General features: G+C 30.6%; 1 protein-coding gene across 1 annotated transcript in view; it reads right to left on the minus strand.

The window, feature by feature from the left end:
* raly (RALY heterogeneous nuclear ribonucleoprotein) overlaps positions 1-21,502 on the minus strand; it is a 146,909-nt gene that overhangs the window by 8,917 nt on the left and 116,490 nt on the right. Inside the window, exons 3-7 of the mRNA XM_073852086.1 lie at positions 13,559-13,838; positions 10,346-10,418; positions 8,079-8,126; positions 5,546-5,703; positions 5,048-5,161 (exon numbers count right to left, since the gene is read on the minus strand). Coding sequence (XP_073708187.1) covers positions 5,048-5,161; positions 5,546-5,703; positions 8,079-8,126; positions 10,346-10,418; positions 13,559-13,814 — 649 coding nt within the window. The 5' untranslated portion in view covers positions 13,815-13,838. The remainder of the gene's footprint in view (positions 1-5,047; positions 5,162-5,545; positions 5,704-8,078; positions 8,127-10,345; positions 10,419-13,558; positions 13,839-21,502) is intronic.

Here is a 21,502-nt window from a genome sequence, read left to right on the forward strand (position 1 = left end):
AAAAAGCATGAAGGAGATAATACAAAAAGTAGTTTTAGAAAGTTTTTCCATTTTAATTACTTTTATTAATTTTTTTTTATTATTATTAGATTTTATGTATGAAATTATACAGTTGGGGTCAAAAGTTTACACCCCCTATCAGAATCTGCCCATTTTGATTTAATTTACCAAAATAAGAGGGTGTTATTTTAAGCATGTTATTGTTTATTTAGTACTGACCCGAATAAGATATTTTACAGATGTTCACATATAGTCCACAAGAGAAAACGATAGAAATGAATGGTTTAAAAGTTTACACACACTTGATTTTTTCATACTGTGTTATTACCTGAATGATCCACAGCTGTGTTTTTTTGTTTAGTGATAGTTGTTCATGAGTCCCTTGTTTGTCCTCAACAGTTAAACTGTCTGCTGTTTTTCAGAAAAATCCTTCAGGTCCTACAAATTCTTTGGTTTTCCAGTGTTTGTGTATTTAAATCCTTTCCAACAATGACTGTATGATTTTGAGATCCATCTTTTCACACTGAGGACAACTGAGGGACTCATATGCAACTATTACAGAAGGTTCAAACACTCACTGATGCTCAAAAAAGAAAAACAATGCATTAAGATAAGGGTAAATTAAATTTGAAGATAAGGGTAAATCTAACTTATTTCGTCTTCTGGGAAACATGCAACTATCTTCTGTAGCCTCTGAAGGGCAGTACTTAATGAAAAATATCATATTTAGGCAAAATAAGAAAAAAATGTTTAAAAGTTTTCACCCCCAGCTCTTAATGCATGGCTTTTCCTTCTGGAGCATCATTAGTGTTTTGAACCCTCAGTTGTCCTCAGTGTGAAAAGATGGATCTCAAAATCATACAGTCATTGTTGAAAAGGGTTCAAATACACAAAACAGCTGGAAAACCAAAGAATTTGTGGGACCTGAAGGACTTTTTTGAAGAACAGCAGGTAGTTTAACTGTTCAGGACAAACAAGGGACTCATGAACGACCATCACTAAAAAACCAAAACCAAAACAAACAAACAAACAAAAAAAAAAACAGCTGTGGTTCATTCAGGTAACAACACAGTATTAGGAATCAAGCATATGTAAACGTTTGAACTGGATATTTTTTATAAATTCAACTCCAGTTTTATGGTCTTTTATGGTATCTTATTCCGGCCAGTACAAGATAAACAATAACATGCATTTCATCTTATTTTGGTAAAATAATTAACATTTTGCAGATTCTGAAAGGGGGATTTCAACTTTTGACCTCAACTGTATGCAAAATAATTTTTAATGAAATAATACTCTAAATAAGAAATTAAAACTGTCAAGAGGTGGCAGAAAATGTCTTAATAAACAAGTCATTCATTCATTTGATTCGTTCAAACGGCTAATTAATTTATGAATGGGCTATTAAATTATTGATTTGTTTAATTTGTTCAAAACATGGATTCATTCAGAAATCAGTTATCAGTTATTGTTTTCCATAATTAATTAGGTAGATTAACATGTTAAATCAACAGCCCTAATTAATAATCAAGAAAACAAAATTTGCTTTAGTTCAGGAAAAAAAAAATATATATATATATTGTTCGGTTTTTCCTTCCATCCTACTCTTTTGTTTACTTTATGAAAATCAGTAAAACATTTGTAGCAAAACTGTATTTTTGTTGTAAATAAAACAAAGATTGGGCTAGTCTTTCTGCTTTAAATTTTGCATTAAATTCAATGTGTTACTTGCCATATCTTTGCAATTGTTTTTAAAATGTACTACTAACATCTAAATGAAAATTTGTTTCTATACCAAATTTTACTTGCTAAAAAAAGTATAAAATTCCAATCAGAGGGCAGAAGGCATGTAGTAGATTGTGTTTTCAGAATAGTGGATGTGTTATTAATTTAGAGGCCTTATTTGCATATCAAGCACAATACAGCAGGCTTTACAGGGTTAAAGATGCTGTAAGCAATTTCAGCTGTTGTACTGAAGTATCACTCTCTGCTTTGTAATTTCCACTGCTTAACACAGCGAGTGTGTCAGTATGTGTTAGAGATTATCCGTTTTCTCCAGCATTGAAGGAAACCACGGTCCAAATTCTCACATCCTAAACAACCAAGACACCTCTGCAGGGACACATTTCATGAGCAGACATGTAGAAAAATTTGGAGCTCGCTTTGATTTACGCATCAGCCCAGTTGAAATGTTATGAGAAGGCCAGAGTAAGTGCTAGTCGACTTTCCTCTCTCACGAGGGCTTTTAAAGCGTTTCATCCTCAACAGTCAGCAACACTTGCATACATGCACAGAAATGTGCTTCGCTCTGGGGGACATCATCATTGATTAGCCACAAACCATTAGCCACATCATAACAATTCATAGACACACGATGAAGGAGAACAAAGCTGGTTTCCGTGTGTAAATAAACTCAGGAGGCATGTTGCGTTCTGCAGTAATGCTTGTCAAATTGACCGCTGATGTGAAACAGAGGGACAAATCTGCAAAGTTGGATTGGAGCCACTGAGCCGTAAAAGTGTTGAACCGTGAATGGCTCGTGTGACAGCAGCGGCGCTGCGCTGATTCAGCGCTTTGCTGAGTGTGTTTGTGTGGAGAGTAAACTGCTTGCTGGGGTTTCCATATGATTAAAAAAGCCTTTTGAAAGCTTTTCTCATAAAATCATTACTTGGAGGAAGGTATATCTGGCATATTTTGATGAAACAGTTTCTAATAGACTATAACCTTGATTTATTACCGAACAACCAGGCTAGTGTAGTACAGAAGAATATAGTATTGTGTGCATATTGTATATATATATATATATATATATATATGCATTACTGGGCAAGTAAGTGAGTCAATCAAGTGAGTCAGTTTATTCAGCATGGACACATTAAGTAAAAAATATAAAATATAAAAATATTTTTAGTGCTGTCAAATAGGTTATTTGTAATTGATCACATCCAAAATAAAAGCAGCACAACTAAATCAATACAACCAAACAAAAAACTAAAATATAAAAGCAGCACAACTAAATATTAAACAACTAAATATTAAACTATTTTTAGCGCTGTCAAATCGATTAATTGTAATTGATCACATCCAAAATAAAAGTATTAAGCAGCACAACTAAAATACAATACAATAATATTAGTGGTGTCGAATTGATTAGTTGCGATTAATCACATATAAAAGTACTAACTAAGCAGGTCAACTAAATCTTAAACCATTTTTAGTGTAAATCAATTATTTGTGATTGATTGCATCCAAAATAATTGGCTCTGATTAATACGTTTAAAATATAAAAGTATTATTGGCGCTGTCAAATCGATTATTCACAATTAATCGCATATAAAATAAAAGTATTAAGCAGCACAAGTAAAATATAAAAGTATTATTAGCGCTGTCAAACCGATTATTTGTGATTGAATCGGATATAAAGTAAAATTATTAAGCAGCGCAACCAAAATATAAAACAATAATATTAGTGGTGTCAAATTGATTAGTTGCGATTAATCACATATAAAAGTACTAAGCAGCACAACTAAATCTTAAACAATATTTTTAGTGCTGTCAAATTGGTTCTTCTAATTGATCGCATCCAAAATAAAAGCATTAAGCAGCACAACTAAAATAAAACAATATTATTAGCGCTGTCAAATCGATTATTTGTGAATGATTGCATCCAAAATAAAAGTTTTAAGTAGAGTAACAAGAATATAAAACTATTATTAGCGCTGTCAAAACGATTATTCATGATTAATCGCATATAAAATTAAAGTATTAAGCAACTCAACTAAAATATAAAACAATAATATTAGTGCTGTCAAATCGATTAATCACATCCAAAATAAAATAATTACTAAAATATAAAACAATATTATTAGTGCTGTCAAATCAATTAATCACATCCAAAATAAAATTATTAAGCAGCGCAACCAAAATATAAAGCAATAATATTAGGGGTGTCAAACTGATTAATTGTGATCAATCGCATATAAAAGTACTTAGCAGCACAACTAAATTTTAAACAATATTTTTAGCGCTGTCAAATCGATTAATCGTGATTAATAGCATCCAAAATTAAAGTATTAGGCAGGACAACTAAAACATAAAGCAATATTATTAGGGCTGTCAAATTGATCAATCACGATTAATTGCATCCAAAATTAAAGTTTTAAGCAGCACAACTAAAATATAAAATAATATTATTGCTGTCAAATCAAATAATCACGATTAATCACATCCAAAATAAAAGTATTAAGCAGTACAACTAAAATAAAAAAACAATATTAGTGCTGTCAAATCGATTAATCGTGATTAAATGCATTCAAAACACAAGTATTAAACAGCACAACAAAAATTGAAAACAATATGATCAGTGCTGTGAAATCGATTAATCGTGATTAATCGCATAAAAAATAAAAGTAGTAGGCAGAGCAAATAAAATATAAAACAAGTATTATTAGTGCTGTCAAATTGATTAATCACGATTATTCGCATAAAAAAAACAGTATTAAGCAAGACAACTAAAATATAAAACATTATTAGTGCTGTCAAATCAATTAATCATGATTAAATGCATCCAAAACACAAGTAACAGCACAACAAAAATTTTAAACAATGTGATCAGTGCTGTGAAATCGATTAATCGTGATTAATCGCATATAAAATAAAAGTATTAGGCAGAGCAAATAAAATATAAAAAATATTATTAGTGCTGTCAAAATGATTAATCACGATTATTCGCATAACAATTATTTACGATTATTTTTATTAAAAAAAAGTAGTATTAAGCAAGACAACTTAAATATAAAACATTATTAGTGCTGTCAAATCTATTAATTGCATCCAAAATAAAACCTTGTGCCTTTCCATTTATTTGAAATAGAAATCTTATTACAAATGTCTTACTTTTGGTCAATTTAATGCATTCTTGATGAATAGAAGTATTAACTTCATTAGCGCACAAGAAAAGAAAAGAAAAGACATAATGACCCCATACTTTGACCCCGCATACAGTATATGTTTGTGTGTATAGCAGATATGAGACATAACATCACACCTGCGGCACAGTATTTGTCCTCTGTAATCTGGTCGAGGCGTCCCAGCAGCGCGTCGATGTTGGACTTGATCTGCGTCAGTTCTGATTTGATAGCTTGCAGCTCGGTTGATTTCACTGCTCACACATACACACAAGGTTTACAAAAGAACACAATGTTATAGATGAATAAATCAGGTTTATATATCACCATAAAATCAAAACAGAAATAAAAGCAAGGCGCTGGTATTTGGTTGAACTATAATGGAGCACTGCCCAAGACAAAAGGTTCCTCTGCTGCTGTATTGCAAACATCCTAAATCCTAAATCTGGCATGGTAATCTGTCAAATTGCCCAAAGGCCGGTTCAAGAGTTCAAGCTGTCCATAAATCATCTCAGTGCACTTTAAGATCACTGCGTCTTAAGGAGCTTTTGATGTTTCAGCATTTAACATACAATATGTGTAGGTCAGTAACATGGGAAAAATAAAGAAAACTGGCTGAAAACAGAAACTGAACTTACACTTGTTTTTGACTGAACTGTTGGGGAGGATAGTGGATCTGGTCAGGAGTTTGACAGGTAAAGACTTCACCCTGCGGACGACCGGCACTGCCACACGGGGGCGCTTTACTGGAACCGCTCTGGGCACCGGTGATACTCTGCCTCGGTACTCAAACAGTCTGGAGACAGAAAGAGACATATGAAGACACTAACCGCTTCATGCAACCACAGTGAGTTTATAGATCATGCATAGACTTTAAGGCCTGGTTTCACAGACAGGGCTTAGACTAAGCCAGGATTAGGCCATAGTTCAATTAGGACATTTAAGTAATTTTTATAAACGTGCTTAGAAAAAAACATTACTGGTGTGAATCTTGAGACAAAACAATGGCACTGATATATTTTAAAATCAATCAGTGCAATTTTATTTCAGTTGAAACAGCTCAGACTTACATTTTAGTCTAGGACTAGGCTATGTGATTTTTTTAATTCAATCAATTAAAAAAAAAAAAACCTGCTAAACCTTAAAAAAATCATATTTTCCCACCTCAGGACCATCATAGGGTTACATTTCTTCACAATATTCAGATACGTGGTCAAAATATGTTTTTTTAAATGACATTGTAAAATTATTATTTTTTAATTCTAAAAATTCTGCATGTTTTAAGAATATTAGAAAAAAATATATAAGGTAATTATAATTAAATTAAAAGTAATTATAACAAATGTAAAATTAATATGTTTACTAAAGCTAAAAATTATTAAAAACTTGAATAATTGAGATAAATATGAAATGGATTAAAATATAAATATTACATAAAATTTTTAATTACTTAAATTACTAAACCTGAAAATATGAGCACCAACCCATTAAATGTCAGAAAAAAAAAACTCCAAATAAATGACCAATTACAGAAAAATTCCATCTAATACTGTTTGCATATGCCTTGATAGGATTTTGCCCATCATTTGTAGAAGTGGGCTCATGTATTGTTGGGGAAAGCAAGAGTAAAGTGGCATCTTTTCAAAGCATACCTGCTTTCAATCACCTCCTCATTAACAGATGCACCCGAGAATCGTAAACCAACTGCGTACGTCTTTGCATTTTGGCCAAATGAGCTGAAACGAGGCCAATGCGAATAGTATGTATCGGAGTCAGTCCTAGAGCTCTGCTGTCAGGGATGGAGGAGGTGATGTGGCATGAATGAAGTGAGAGAAGAAGATACTTTCGCCTTCAAAGAGAAGCACGTCTGCTGCCCAGACAGGACCCTAAAAGCAACCAGCTGGCTTCCCACATGCCATCTACGCGGCTCGGCCGACTGATCCGCGATCCTAGAGATCTAAATTATTGGATATGTTTGCTGTAAAATATCGACTGGAGTCAGCATCGCCCTAAGACGGCTGTAAGTCAGGGAGCAGAGATCACAAGAGAGATATCAATAAACATGTCAGCTCATCATATGGACGCAATATCCCTTACATCTGCAAACAAGTACGTCCAGCTGAGTCTCGCAGCAGGGTTTCCATAGCTACCGAAAAGGGACGCCGGCCAAGCGAGCGCTCGCCCAGCCAAAGTTTGCTTAACGGGTCGTGGAGGGAGTTCTTGTGAAACTCAGATTTTTTCCTCCGCCTTTCTTTCCGCAGCTTACAGCTGTGTGAGTGTTTTTATGAGAGTTCCTTTACATTCTGCCAAGTTGTGAGAAAATGTATTATGACAGGAAGAGCCGAGCTACAGAGAGAACGCTGTGCCTCACTTCATTATGAGTCACTGCACTAAAAAACGCTCTGTATAAAGCCTGACTGCTGGGTTATGGGTTCAGGTCAGTATATTTCAGCAAGGGCGAAAAACGCTTTAGTACTCAATCAGTACTTTTTTCTTTCGTAAATGGTTTTAGTGTGACTATCAATGCCTATGACAAGCTTTTTTTTTTTTTGATGATTTTATACAGCAGTCACAAGCAGCTGAAGGTATTTTATCACAATGCTATTATAATTGATTAAAATAATGTTATTATAATGTTAAAAATGTAATTTTCCATGAAAATATTAAGCAGTTCAACTGTTTTCAACATTGAAAATAATAAGAAATGTATTTTTAATCAGCAAATGAGAATATTAAAATGAGTTCTGAAGCATCATGTGACACTGAAGACTGGAGTAATGATGCTGAAAATTCAGCTTCGCATCACAGGAATAAATTATATTTTAATATTTGTTTGATATAAAATAATTGCTTTAAATTGTAAAAATATTTAGCAAAATTACTGTTTTTAGTATTTTTGAATAGTTGACTTTCTTTAAAAACCAATTATAAAAATCTTTCCGATCCCAAGGATGATCATAATGTTTATAAAAAAATAAAATAAAAAAAAAGAAGTTTGATAATATGCACATTGAATGTTAATGATGACTTTCAAATATTTAAATATAATATGGCTATAAATTACACATTTTATGGTTAAGAAATTACAGGGAAAAAAAAATCACTCTGGATGTAACTTTGGTGCATTTCCTATATTTCAACAGAATAATTTGTGCAAAATCATGGACTCACCGGTCATAGAAGTCATCTCTGTAGTAATCATAGTCAAAATCATAACCACTGCAGGGATTAAACATAAAAAAAAGACAATTTTAAATAAGTGACCCTGGACCACAAAACAAGTCATAAGGGTCAATTTTTCAAAATTGAGATTTATACATCATCTGAAAGTTGAATAAATAAGCTTTCTATTGATGTATGGTTTGGCCAAGATACAACTACTTGAAAATCTAGAATCTGAGGGTGCAAAAAAATCGAAATACTGAGAAAATCGCCTTTAACATTGTCCAAATTAAGTTCTTAGCAATGCATATTACCAAAAATAAAGTTGAGATATATTTACGTTAGGGAATTTACAAAATATCTTCAAGGAACATGATCTTTACTTAATATCCGAATTATTTTTTGGCATAAAATTAAAATCAATCATTTTGACCCATACAATGTACTTTTGGCTATTGCTACAAATATACCTGTGTAACTTCAGACTGGTTTAGTGGTCCAGAGTCACATATAGGTGATTTACAGGACATAAAAAAAAAACATTTTCAACAGAGACCAAAGCAACTTTTAGTCAATTTTAACTTAGATACTATGACGTTTCCACTAGATAAATAGCGATTGAACATTTGCACCATTATTGAAAAGAAAAAAAGATGCACACAATGTGTCACACTATATGGGGCAAGTTGTCACAATGCGAACATGCCATTTATTTACACATCTAAAAATACCAAAAAATAAAAATAGAAAAGCCAAAGCTGCAAAGCTGGATTTTCAGCATCGTTATTCCATTCTTCAGTGTCACATGATCCTTCAGATCATTCTAATATGCGGATTTGCTGCTCAATAAACATTTATTGTTATGATGACCAATGTTAAAAACAGTCGTGCTACATGGATTTGTATAACCATGATATTTTATGACTCTTTGATGAACAGAAAGATCAAAAGAACAACATTACTTTGAAAATAGAAACTTTTTGTATTATAAATGTCTTCACTCTTACTTTTGATCAATTGAATGCATCCTTGCTAAGAATTACTGACCCCAAAACCTTTGAATGCTAGTGTATTTTAACTTAAAATGTACTAAACACTTTTCAAAAGCCTTTCTTAGCAATATTGTGCTAAGTGAAACAATTATAAAACATGAAAAATGATCAAACCACTGTTTTGACGCATGTGACAACTTACCCCGTTCTCTCCAATACAGTATTTAAATGTGTTGCAAGCTACACTACCGGTCAAAAGTTTTTGAACAGTAAGATTTTTAATGTTTTTTTTTTTTTTTTTTTAAAGAAGAAATTTCTTCTGCTCACCAAGCCTGCTTTTATTTGACACAAAGTACAGCAAAAACATTTAAACGTTTAACATTTAAAACCATTTTCTATTGGAATATATTTTAAAAGTGTAATTTATTCCTGTGATTTCAAAGCTGAATTTTTAGCAACATTACTCCAGTCGCATGATCCTTCAGAAATCATTTTATTATTCAGTTTTGCTGCTCAAAAACATTTATTATTATTATTATTATTATTATCATTATTATTATTATTATTATGTTGAAAACAGCGGAGTAGATTTTTTTCAGGTATATTTGATGAATTGATTCTATTCAAAGAAACCTAAAAAAAAATCTATTCAGCTGTTTTCAACATAAGATTATTATACAGGTAACAACATCTCACCTGTATAATAACCTTATGTTGAAAACAGCTGAATAGAATAGAATGTTCAGAGGAACAGCATTTATCTAAAACAGAAATCTTTTGTGACATTATAAATGTCTTTATCATCACTTTTGATAATTTTAAAGCATCCTAGCTAAATAAAAGTATTAATTTGTATAATTTCTTTCCCAAAGCTCCAATTTCCTTCCTCCAAGCTTTTGAATGGTATAGCGTATAATATTACAAAAGCTTTCTATTTCAGATAAATGCTGATCTTTGGATCTTTCCATTCATCAAAGAATCCTGAAAAAGTGTACTCAGCTGTTTTAAATATTTATAATAATAAAAAGTTTCTTAAACAGCAAATCAGCACATTAGAATGATTTCTAAAGGATGATGTGATGCTGAAGACTAAAGTAATGATGCTGAATATTCAGCTTTGCATCACAGAAATAAATTACATTTCAAAATATATTCAAATAGAAAACAGTTATTTTAAATAGTAAAAATATTTCTAAATTTTACAGCTTTTTTAGTACTTTGGATCACATAGCAGAAGAGACTTCTTTAAAAAAAATGTTAACAATACACCCTTTCTCCCTTCACCTGTATAATGTTGCAGCGGTTCTCTTCAGTCCTTTAGGCCTGTTAGGTTTGGGTTCACCTGCCATATTAATATCTGTGAACAGAAGTGGAAAACGCATTCAATCCAAAGTTTCATTTTGACTTACAAAATGCAGCACAGAGTAATTATCTGACATACGTATTAAACAATGACAGATGGCACAAGCCTTTCAAAGTGACATCTGCAGCTCTTTGATAATTGTACGTTACCGGGTGCACTTCAGGCTGTTATCTAATGACTGTGTAATTATCACGGTGCACTGACATTACGGACACTTGTCGTGAAGTGGGAGTGCTGTGGATTTGCATAAGCACATGCTCGATTTTCCCACCAGAGGGCACTCGACCCCCACTCGACCGGGTCAGAACGATCCGGCGTCGGCGCTCTTCCCTCAGCCTCCAGAGCCTCCTCGGCTTCCACTTTATAACAGCAATGACAGGAAAGAGAATAATGGATCGCCGCGAAGCAATGGAAGACATGGCTCTGTCACCCGATTTCATATTTCCAACACTCAAGCGAGCTTTGAGACAGCGAGAGGCGCCAGGGTTTGAGGGAGAGATGTCAGCCGTGATGATTTCCTTCAGCTCCGGGACTGATTGGCCAGTGGGGAACGAGCGAGGCCGTGTGACTGACAGGTCACCGGGGCTGTCAAGTGGAAGCCAAAGGCTCCGTGGAGCGCGAAACAGCGGCTAATCTGACCGCCGAAAAAAAACACGTATGTCATCAAGCAGCTGCGGAGGGCTGGAGGGCAAACGAGAGATGGAGAAACAAAGATTGGAAGTGAAGGAGACAGAGATCGAACTAAATCGAGGCAAAAACGGGACGGCGCGGCCAGAGAGATAGAGACATAAAAGGTGGAAGCGAGCAAATGAACAACTGTCTGATGTCCTCAGCGTGACACGAACACCTGCCGCTGACACACCTGTCCTGTTCCTCATTTATCTGAGGGGGGCGGGGCCTCGGCGCTCGGTTGCCCGGATACCGGCACAGCTGAGAAACCAATCAGTGTCTAGAGGTCACTTCGTAGAGGACGCAGCATTACTGGCTGCTATGATGAGGATTAAAACGAGTTGATAACTGAAATAGCGCGCTGATAATATGACCCCATGTTGACTGGGTGTAATTCATTTGAAGTGGCGCACGCTAAAGACAGATTTCAGAGAAACTGGCTAGTGTGTACTTTAGGGCAAGAGAGGAATTGTTTATTAGTTTGTTATGAGTCTGTCTGAACACTAAGGCTATGTTTAGAATGACACAGGCCTACTATAATATCACTCATGCTATTTCCATTAAATAGCTTGTATAAGTATTCTGTATGGCAAACTGTGAAGTGCACAAGACAGCATACTGTACAGAATACTGTATCGCATAATGCAATGCACTTGACTTTTAATTTCTAAAGTAATTTAAAATTACAATATAATATCAATTTTATTATTCTTGTTATTATTGTTATTATTATTATTATATAAATGTACTACTATTTTATTATTATAATAAAAAAAAATGTTTTATAAAAAATTTAATTGTTTTTGACAGATTAAAAAAAAAAACAGCAAGCTGTATGTTATTTTTACAGTGTATAAATATTACAAAATAATAATTATATTACAGAACTCTATAATTATTATCATAATTATTTTAATTGTATATATTTTTAATTATATTATAATATTATTAATTATATATCTTTATTATTATTTTTGTGGTACATAAACAACAATTATTATTATTACCATCATCATCATCATCATCATCATCATATAATGGACCTATATTATTATTATTATTATTATTATTGCAAATTTGACTAAAAAAACACATACATTTTATGTTTTATTATTATTTTTGGTTTACATAAATAGCAACAACAACAAATAAAATAAATATTACAGAAATCTGTAATTATTATTAAAATTTTCTATATTGTTTAATATAATTATAGATTTTCTTAATTGTAATTATAATTATATAATAATATTATAATAATAATATTAATTATATTTTATTATTATTTTAGCTGTACATAAATAGCAACAACTATTATTATTATTATCAGATAAATGTACTATATTTTTTATCATTAGGTTATTGTTTTTGATAGATAGTAAGATGTACAAGCAAGTAATAGTATAAAATTAGTATTAAATAACTAAATTATTTCATTGATTAATAATTATATAAATAATGTACTTATAATTTTTTACTGTATATAAATCTAACAAAATAGTAATAATAATATTACAGAGATCGATTATAATTATTTCATTTTCTATATTCTAATTATATAATAATATTAACTATACCTTATTATTATTTTTGCTATAAGCAATAACAATTATAATTATATACATTTACTATATTATTAATATTACAAAATGTAATTAAAATTTTAAAGATTTAAAAAAACACTAAGCTGTACAAGTAAAAAAACTATACAATTAGTATTAAATAATTGTATACATTAATAATTATATAAATACATTTATTTTTTTACAGTACATAAATAGTAAATAATAGTAATAACTATAATACAGACATCTACCATTTATTATATTTAGATTCATTAAAAATAATAAATGTATAGATTACAGACAATTAAAAGTGCTAACTGTTTTTGATGTTTCTCTAATGTAGCATAGTACTGTTTGAAATGTTTAGCATTGCATACACACTATTACTACACTATTTTTAAAACATAGTTGGCAGTTATCCAATATCCAGTAATGAGTGTGCTATTATTTCATTCCAAACACTTGCACACTGAACTCCTGGCATAGTGCATGCTCACAAAATACCATCTACTAAGTGCCCTACTTTTATTACAGTACAAGTGTTCAACAGCTACAAGAAAAAAGTCAATACAAGCTTAAAATTCATCGAGGTCAGGAAACCTGAAGAGCAGAGAATGACGCTGATGTCACATTGGCCTCCTTATAATGTTGATCTAGTTGCAGTGCACTATATTGACCTCGCTTTGACCCCGTCACACTGATGGCCAAAGGAAACTGTCATCAATAGATATTAATCATAACTGCTTCGGTGTCACGGGGCTCGCTCTTGGCAGCAGTCATAGCGCATGCTAACCAAACACTCTACGGGGCGCTTAAAAAGTCAGTTTGCTCTCACAGCAATTTAACCTTGGAGAGCCGTTATTCAGATGGGATACAGACTCATGTTATTGTCCAACTCACCGAGGGTTTGTCCAGCAAGCACGCGTCCATTTTCTCCGATGACGGCTCCACGAGCGTGTCTCTCGTTAGCGTACTGAACGAAGGCGTAGCCTTTGTGAACCGAGCAGCCCAGCACACGGCCGTATTTGGAGAAGATGGTCTCTACGTCACTCTTTTTCACCACAGCTGTGTTCAGGTTGCCGATAAACACGCGCGAGTTGATCGATTTAGGGTCATTCTTGTTGGTAATGTTGCTTGTCTGGACTTTCAGCGACATCTTGGTTCAAACGTGAACAGCAATCTGGAAAAGAAAAACAGATTAAAGGAGTTTAGACCAATAGATGTATAATTAGGTACATTTTAGATACTTGGACATGAACAAACCATATTCCTGACTGTATAGGAAAGATGACTTAAAACAACAAGCCATGAGCCAAAGTTTAATACTTTGGTGATTAAACTTCCATTAACTGTGTAAAATCGCTTCCTTTTATAAATGTCGACAACAGGAATATACAAATAAAAGGTAAATAGTTAATTTTCAAAAAATTCTAATTATAATAATAATTTACATTATGATTAATTATATTAATAATTACTCGTAGTAGTAAAAAATGTGCATTATAAGTATTTATTATCTTAAAATAATTATTTATAAGAAATGTTAATAATTATTATTATAAACTTCATTTTATTTAAAAATACTTATATAAATTATTTATATTCTGGTAAATTATTTATATAAAATAAATTATTTTAACAATTTTACTACTTTTAATATTATTATTTACTACATTAACAATAAGCAATATTAATCTTTATTATTAAAAAATAAAAATAAAATTATATAAAAATAATAACAAATCACCTATTTATAATAATAATAATAATAATATTTAAAAAATGTTTTAGAAATACACATTTAAATAAAAAACACATAATATATAAACATTTAACATTTAGTACAATTTTAAATGTTTATATTATTATTATTGTTATTATTATTTAGTACATTAACAATAAGCAATATTAATTAATTAATTAATTAATTACCTGTATTATGCTAAAATTCTGTATTATTAATAATAATAAATTACCTATTTATTATTAAAAAAATAATAATAAATCAATGTAATAATTAAATCCATTTTTATTTTATTTATCACCAAATATTTATTTATTTATTTTTATAATATATAAATCTACACCTTTCAAAAGTTTGGATTCTTTAAAAAAAGTTTGATACATTTAATAAAAACACTAAATGAAATATAATAACATACAATTATTAAAATAATTGATTTCTATTTTAATATTTTAAATATTTCTATGACTTTAAAATATATAAAAAAGTAAATTACTACAAAAATATATTTTATTGTAGCATTATACATTATAAATATACTGTCACTTTTAAACAATTTAATGCAGTTTATGTAATTTTTTTAATACTTAATATAAATTATTTATATTCTGGTAAATTGTTTATATACACTCTAAAACAAATTATTTAAACAAGTATTTATTATTATTATAATTATTATTATTTACTACATTAACAATAATCAATATTAATTCCCTGTATTATTACAAATTTTTACAGATTGTATATTATGAATAATAATAATAAGCATTTTTTATTTTATTTATTTTATTTTTTTTGCTTAATAAATATTAAAATAACATAATATTATCATAATATATAAACATACATCTTTCAAAAGTTACTATTAAAAAAATAAAATAATTTTAAATATTTATATTATCTAAAAAATTCCAAAATGTAAATTACTACAGAAATATATTTTATTGTAGCATTACACATTATAAATGTGCTGTCACTTTTGATCAGTTTAATGCAGCCTTGCTAAATATTAATAAGTATCATTAAAAACATAATTTTATTAAAAAATACTTAATCTAAATGATTTATATTCTGGTAAATTATTTATATAAACTTTTAAATAAATTATTTAAACTAGTTTTATTATTATTATTTACTACACTAACAATTAGCGATATTTATTACCTCAATTATTAACAAATTCTATAATAATAATAATAATAATAATAATAATAATAATAATAATAATAATAATAATAATAAATCCCCTAAAAATGTATTTTTAAAAATCCTGTGTCAGGTAATATAATTACTTCCCAAGCCAGACAATCCACAGAGAGTCATAATAGATATCCCTCCAGTATATCTGCAGCCTTAAAGGTGCTGATTTTGCCCTTGAGCAAACATTACCCTATGAATCATCCTGAACACGGACACGCCCTGACCTATATATCGCCTAATTAATGAATAAGTGATCAAAGCTCTCTTGACACCAGCACAGCACGTCTGATGTACTCCATTTCTCATAGGCAACACCGGCTACGCCCTACGCAGTAAAATCAGACAGAACTGTAATTAGCACACTGATCAAAGTGTTAATGACAGCTCATAAAAAAAGAACAATCACACATGAGATTGTCATAGTAGTTCAGTTGTTTCTTTTAGACTGCAATGGGATTCAGCTGAGAGGAAGACTTTTCTTAAAGGGATAGTTCACCCCCAAAAATTTTTTTACTCATCCATATGTTCCAAGCCTAGGCCCCTATGATTTCACCGATGCGGAAAACGTGGACTGAATCACGGAATCCAGTCATAAAAATGGAATTTACTGTAAAATTGCGGAACGTCACGGAACTAGGTCAGTGCACTTAACGCATGTCTATGAATATTAAGTCACAAAAGTACTATTTAAGTATCAATCCTTCATGTTTTGTGTGTCTCTTTGTGAATGAATGGCGCAGACATGCGGTTTTGTTTAATACACACATACTAAAGCGAGGGTGGCGTTCACGGTGTTTTCAGCTCCTGCCGCCTCGATATATAGTACTTGAACACATGAACATAATCTCTAGAACTGCTTTAAGAGTCACTTTATGAGCATTCTACCATTTCTTATGAGAAAAACTATTTTCATATTATATACAAACAGAAACTTAGGTCTTCACCCGTTGAAATAAAAGTTTGGTTTAACTTGAAGAAATTGTGACAGAAATATATTACTTAATGTAATGCTACTAATAATAAAATTATTATTTAAACATTATTTTTTAAGGGATATTTACCAGAAACAAATGTTTTCCAGAATGTATTTACCAGAAAAAACACAATATTTCAGAAAAACAACAACAATAATAATAATAATAATAATAATAATAATAATAATAATAATAATAATAATAATAATAATAACACTAGTAATAAAATAATAAATTATTTTTTTAAAGAAAATAAATTAATTATAGATGATTTTAATTATTCAAATGTAATGAAACCATTCAAATGTAATTCAAAAAATGAATGGAAAACAAAATAAAATAAACAAAACAAAAATAAATATAACAAAATAAAACTGAATTTGAGAAAAAAAATTCATATGGCTTTAAAAATTTAATTTTTGTTAAACGTTTAATGAATTGCTGTTCAATTGTGTACGTTTCATGATTTCAATTAAATAGACATGGTTTTTGCATAATTTTTTCTTAATTTAACCATTACAACAGAGTTTAGAAAAATGAAAACAGAAAAATGGAATCCAGAAAATTAGAGATGCTTTAAATGATTAAAATTTAATGAAACCATTAAAGTGGAATTCAAAAAAAATATTGGGAAACACAGAATTTGGGAAAAAATAAAACTGAATTTGAGAAAAAAAATAAAACATTTTATAGGGCTTTAAAAATTAACTTTTTGTTAAATATGTAATAAATTGCTGTTAATTTGTGTACGTTTCATGATTTCAATTAAATAGACATGCTTCTTGATTAATATTTTTTTCATTTAACCATTAAAACAAAGTCTAGAAAAATGAAAACAGAAAAAACGGAATCCAGAAAATTAGAGATGCTTTAAATTATTAAAATTTAATGAAACCATTAAAATGAAATTAAAAAAATTTATGGAAAACACAGAATTTGGAAAAAATGAAACTAAATTTGAGAAATAAATAACATTTTATAGGACTTTAAAAATTGACTTTTTGTTAAATATGTAATAAATTGCTGTTAATTTGTGTACGTTTCATGATTTCAATTAATTAGACATGCTTCTTGATTAATATTTCTTCATTTAACCATTAAAACAAAGTCTAGAAAAATAAAAACAGAAAAAACGGAATCCAGAAAATTAGAGATGCTTTAAATGATAAAAAATTTAATGAAACCATTAAAATGAAATTCAAAAAATGATTGGGAAACACAGAATTTGGAAAACAATAAAACTGAATTTGAGAAAAAAAAAAAAAAAACATTTTATAGGGCTTTAAAAATTTAATTTTTGTTAAATATTTAATATATTGCTATTAAATTGTGTATGTCTCATGATTTCATTTAATAGACATGCTTTTCATTAATATTTCTTCATTTAACCAAATTAAAACAGAGTCTAGAAAAATTAAAATGGAAAAAAAAATGAATTTGGAAAAAAAAAAATTACTAGCCTGAATGAGCTTTTTCTTCTGTAAAGCACAAATTAGGATATTTTGAAGAATGTTAACCAAACAGTCGACGGCAGCCATTAACTTCCATTGTATTTTTTCCATACTATGCAAGTCAATGGCTGCTGTCAACTGTTTGGTTACCAACATTCTTCAAAATAATTTTTTGTGTTCAGCAGAAAAAAGAAACTCATACAAGTTTGAAACAACGTAAGATTGAGTAAATAATGATGGAAATTATCTTTTTTTTAAATATCTGAAATAAAAGTCTTTTGTAACATTATAAATGTCTTTATCATCACTTTTGATCAATTTAAAACATCCTTGCTAAATAAAAGTATTAATTTCTATAATTTATTTTCCCCAAAAAGAAAAAAAAAAAAAATACTAACCCCACCCTTTGAATAGTATCTTGTATAATGTTACAAAAGCTTTTTATTTCAGATAAATAATGGTTGAATTTATAACAATGACCCCGTTCAAAAGTTTACATACTGTACACTTGATTCTTAATACTTAATACCTGAATGATCCACAGCTGTGTTTTTTTGTTTGGTGATAGTTATTCATGAGTCCCTTGTTTGTCCTGAACAGTTAAACTGCCCGCTGTTTTTTTGTTTTTTTATGGGGGCATTTTTGTGTATTTGAACGCTTTCCATCAATGAATGTATGATTTTGAGATCCATCTTTTCACACTGAGGACAACTGAGGGACTCTATGTATCTATTACAGAAGGGTCAAACACTCACTGATGCTTAAGAAGGAAAAACTATGCATTAAGAGCCAGGGGTGTAAACTTTTGAACAGAATGAAAATGTGTAAATTTATCTTATTTTGTCTAAGAATCTATTTTTAAGTACTGGCCTTCAGAAGCTACAGAAGATGCGTACATGTTTCCCAGAAAACAAAATAAGTTAAATTTACCCTGATCTCCAAATTCAGCTCTTAATGCATCGTATTTCCATTTGAACCTACTGTAATAGTTGCATATGAGTCCCTCAGTTGTCCTCAGTGTGAAAAGATGGATCTCAAAATCATACAGTCATTGTTGGAAAGGGTTCAAATACACAAAAATGCTAAAAAAACCAAAGAATTTGTGGGACCTGAAGGATTTTTTCTGAAGAACAGTGGGCAGTTTAACTGTTTAGGACAAACAAGGGACTGATGAACAACCATCACTAAACACAAAAACACAGCTTTGGCTGTGTAGCGTTTAACTTAAACTGTAAATAGAGGTAAATTGGACTGCATTTCAAAAGATCAACCTCCAATCAATAGTTTTCGCCTGAAAAGGCCCTGCATTGCTTCTCTTACATTTTATAGTGAAGGGACACGAGAAGATAATAGTATTTGGAGCTTATTATAAGGACAGAAAAGAAGTCTGAGGTTAAAAGACGTGGTGCTTCTGACCGCCGTGGTGGTGGCCCACCGCTGTTCCTTATTAGTGGCGTTTGAGTGCCGGCAAACGTGAAATCAGACCAAACTGCTAGCCTGTCAGGGTCAATTGACTGTGTCTCAGGTATGACAGAAATAAGGTGTACTGTGAGGGCCGTTCAGACCGCGGCTCCCCTCTGAAAGTGTCGGCTAATCGCACAATAGTTTCGAAGAAAGTGAACAGGAAGGTCATTTAGTGCAAAAAAAGCATTTCTCCTCTAATTACTAGCGCCTCTGTACATTTCACATTGCTGGAGATCGTACAAGCCTTTGAAGCATGTGCTGTCTTTCTTTCCTCCTTGTTATAATGACTTGGGCAATAAAGGTCTTTGAACTGCACGCTATCATCTCGCTCGCAGAAATAACTAGCTTTTGCTTAGACTCGCTTGCCTCCATAGGGCCCATTAACACCTGTTAAAGAGTTTCTAAAGAGTTTGGTCGTTGAAGGCGTCAGAAGGTTTAGGGATCATGGATTGTAATTAAATGATCGATTAGACTGGGAAAATACTGGACCGGATTCCTGCATCACGCCACGTTGGACAGCATCCTGACAGAAAGCATTCATGCGGCTGAACGACTCACACTACCTCCGGCTAACTTAATGAGCTGTGGGTTGCAGCGCGCCCATTTTTCCTCATTATGTCATTCACACAATTAACCCATTCAAGCATGTTATTTTGCACGAGTTTAAGCGAAGTGAGACCAAAAAAGAAAAATAAGAATGCACTGATTTGGATATTTTTGTTGGATAATACAAAAAAACTACTAGGTGATACTGATATTTCAGTTTTGCAATTTTAACTCTCCAAAGAAGTCTCTTCTGCTCTCCAAGCCTGCTTTTTTATTATATATTTTTTAAAATGAAATTTATTCTTGTGATCAAAGCTACATTTTCAGCATCATTACTCTAGTCTTCAGTGTCACATGATTCTTCAGAAATCATTCTAATATGCTGATTTGCTACTCAAGAAACATTATTATTATTTTTATTATCAATATTTAAAATAGTTGAGAACACTTCTTTTAGGATTCTTTAATGATTAGAAAGATCCAAAGATCAGCATTTATCTGAAATAAAAAGCTTTTGTAACATTATATCATTCAAAAGCCTGAAGTCAGTATGAATAAGAAATTATAGAAATTAACACTTTTATTTCGCAAGGATGCTTTAAATTGATCAAAAGTGATGATAAAGACATTTATAATGTTACAAAAGATTTCTATTTCAGATGAATGCTGTTCTGACATGTCTAATCATCAAAGAAACCTGAAAAAACTCTACTCAGATGTTTTTAACAATAATAATAATACATGTTTTTTGAGCAGAAAATCAGAAAATGATTCTAAAAATTATGCTTTAAAATCACAGGAATAAATTCCATTTTAAAATATATTCAAATAGAAAGCAGTTTTTTTTAAATATTTAAAAATGTTACTGTTTTTGCTATACTTTCGTTGAAAAAAATGCAGGCATGGTGAGCAGAAGACACTAAAAACATTAAAAATCTTACTGTTCAAGAACTTTTGACTGGTAGTGTAAAACTTTGGAGTCAGTAGGTAATCAAAAATACAATAAAAACACTTAATGGAATATTAATACATACTATTTTTAAAATACCTACTAAATTACTACTGAAATGTATTTTATTGTATCATAATACATTATAAATATACTGTCACTTTTCATCAATTTAATGCAGCCTTGCTGAATAAAAGTAGGCCTATTTCTTAAAATAAATCTTGCTGATCCCAAACTTTCTGAATGTTAGTGTAAATATTCTATTAGAATTATTCAAATGACAATATTTTCCTAAATATTACAGTGTTTGCACTTCAAAACAATAAATACCACTTTTACCAACTGTGGAAAAGAATAAGAACAGTATCCTTGTGATTGTGAATATTACAAATTAAAAATGCATGTAAAGGAAAAAAACACACACATTACAAAGACTTCAAAAGTTCAGGTGACTTAAAAGCTTTCTCGTTTAACAATAAAACTCTTTCAGAACTCTGTTTGTTTTGTTATGCATTA

This window comes from Garra rufa, chromosome 12 (assembly GCF_049309525.1).
Source record: "Garra rufa chromosome 12, GarRuf1.0, whole genome shotgun sequence".
Lineage (NCBI taxonomy): Eukaryota > Metazoa > Chordata > Actinopteri > Cypriniformes > Cyprinidae > Garra > Garra rufa.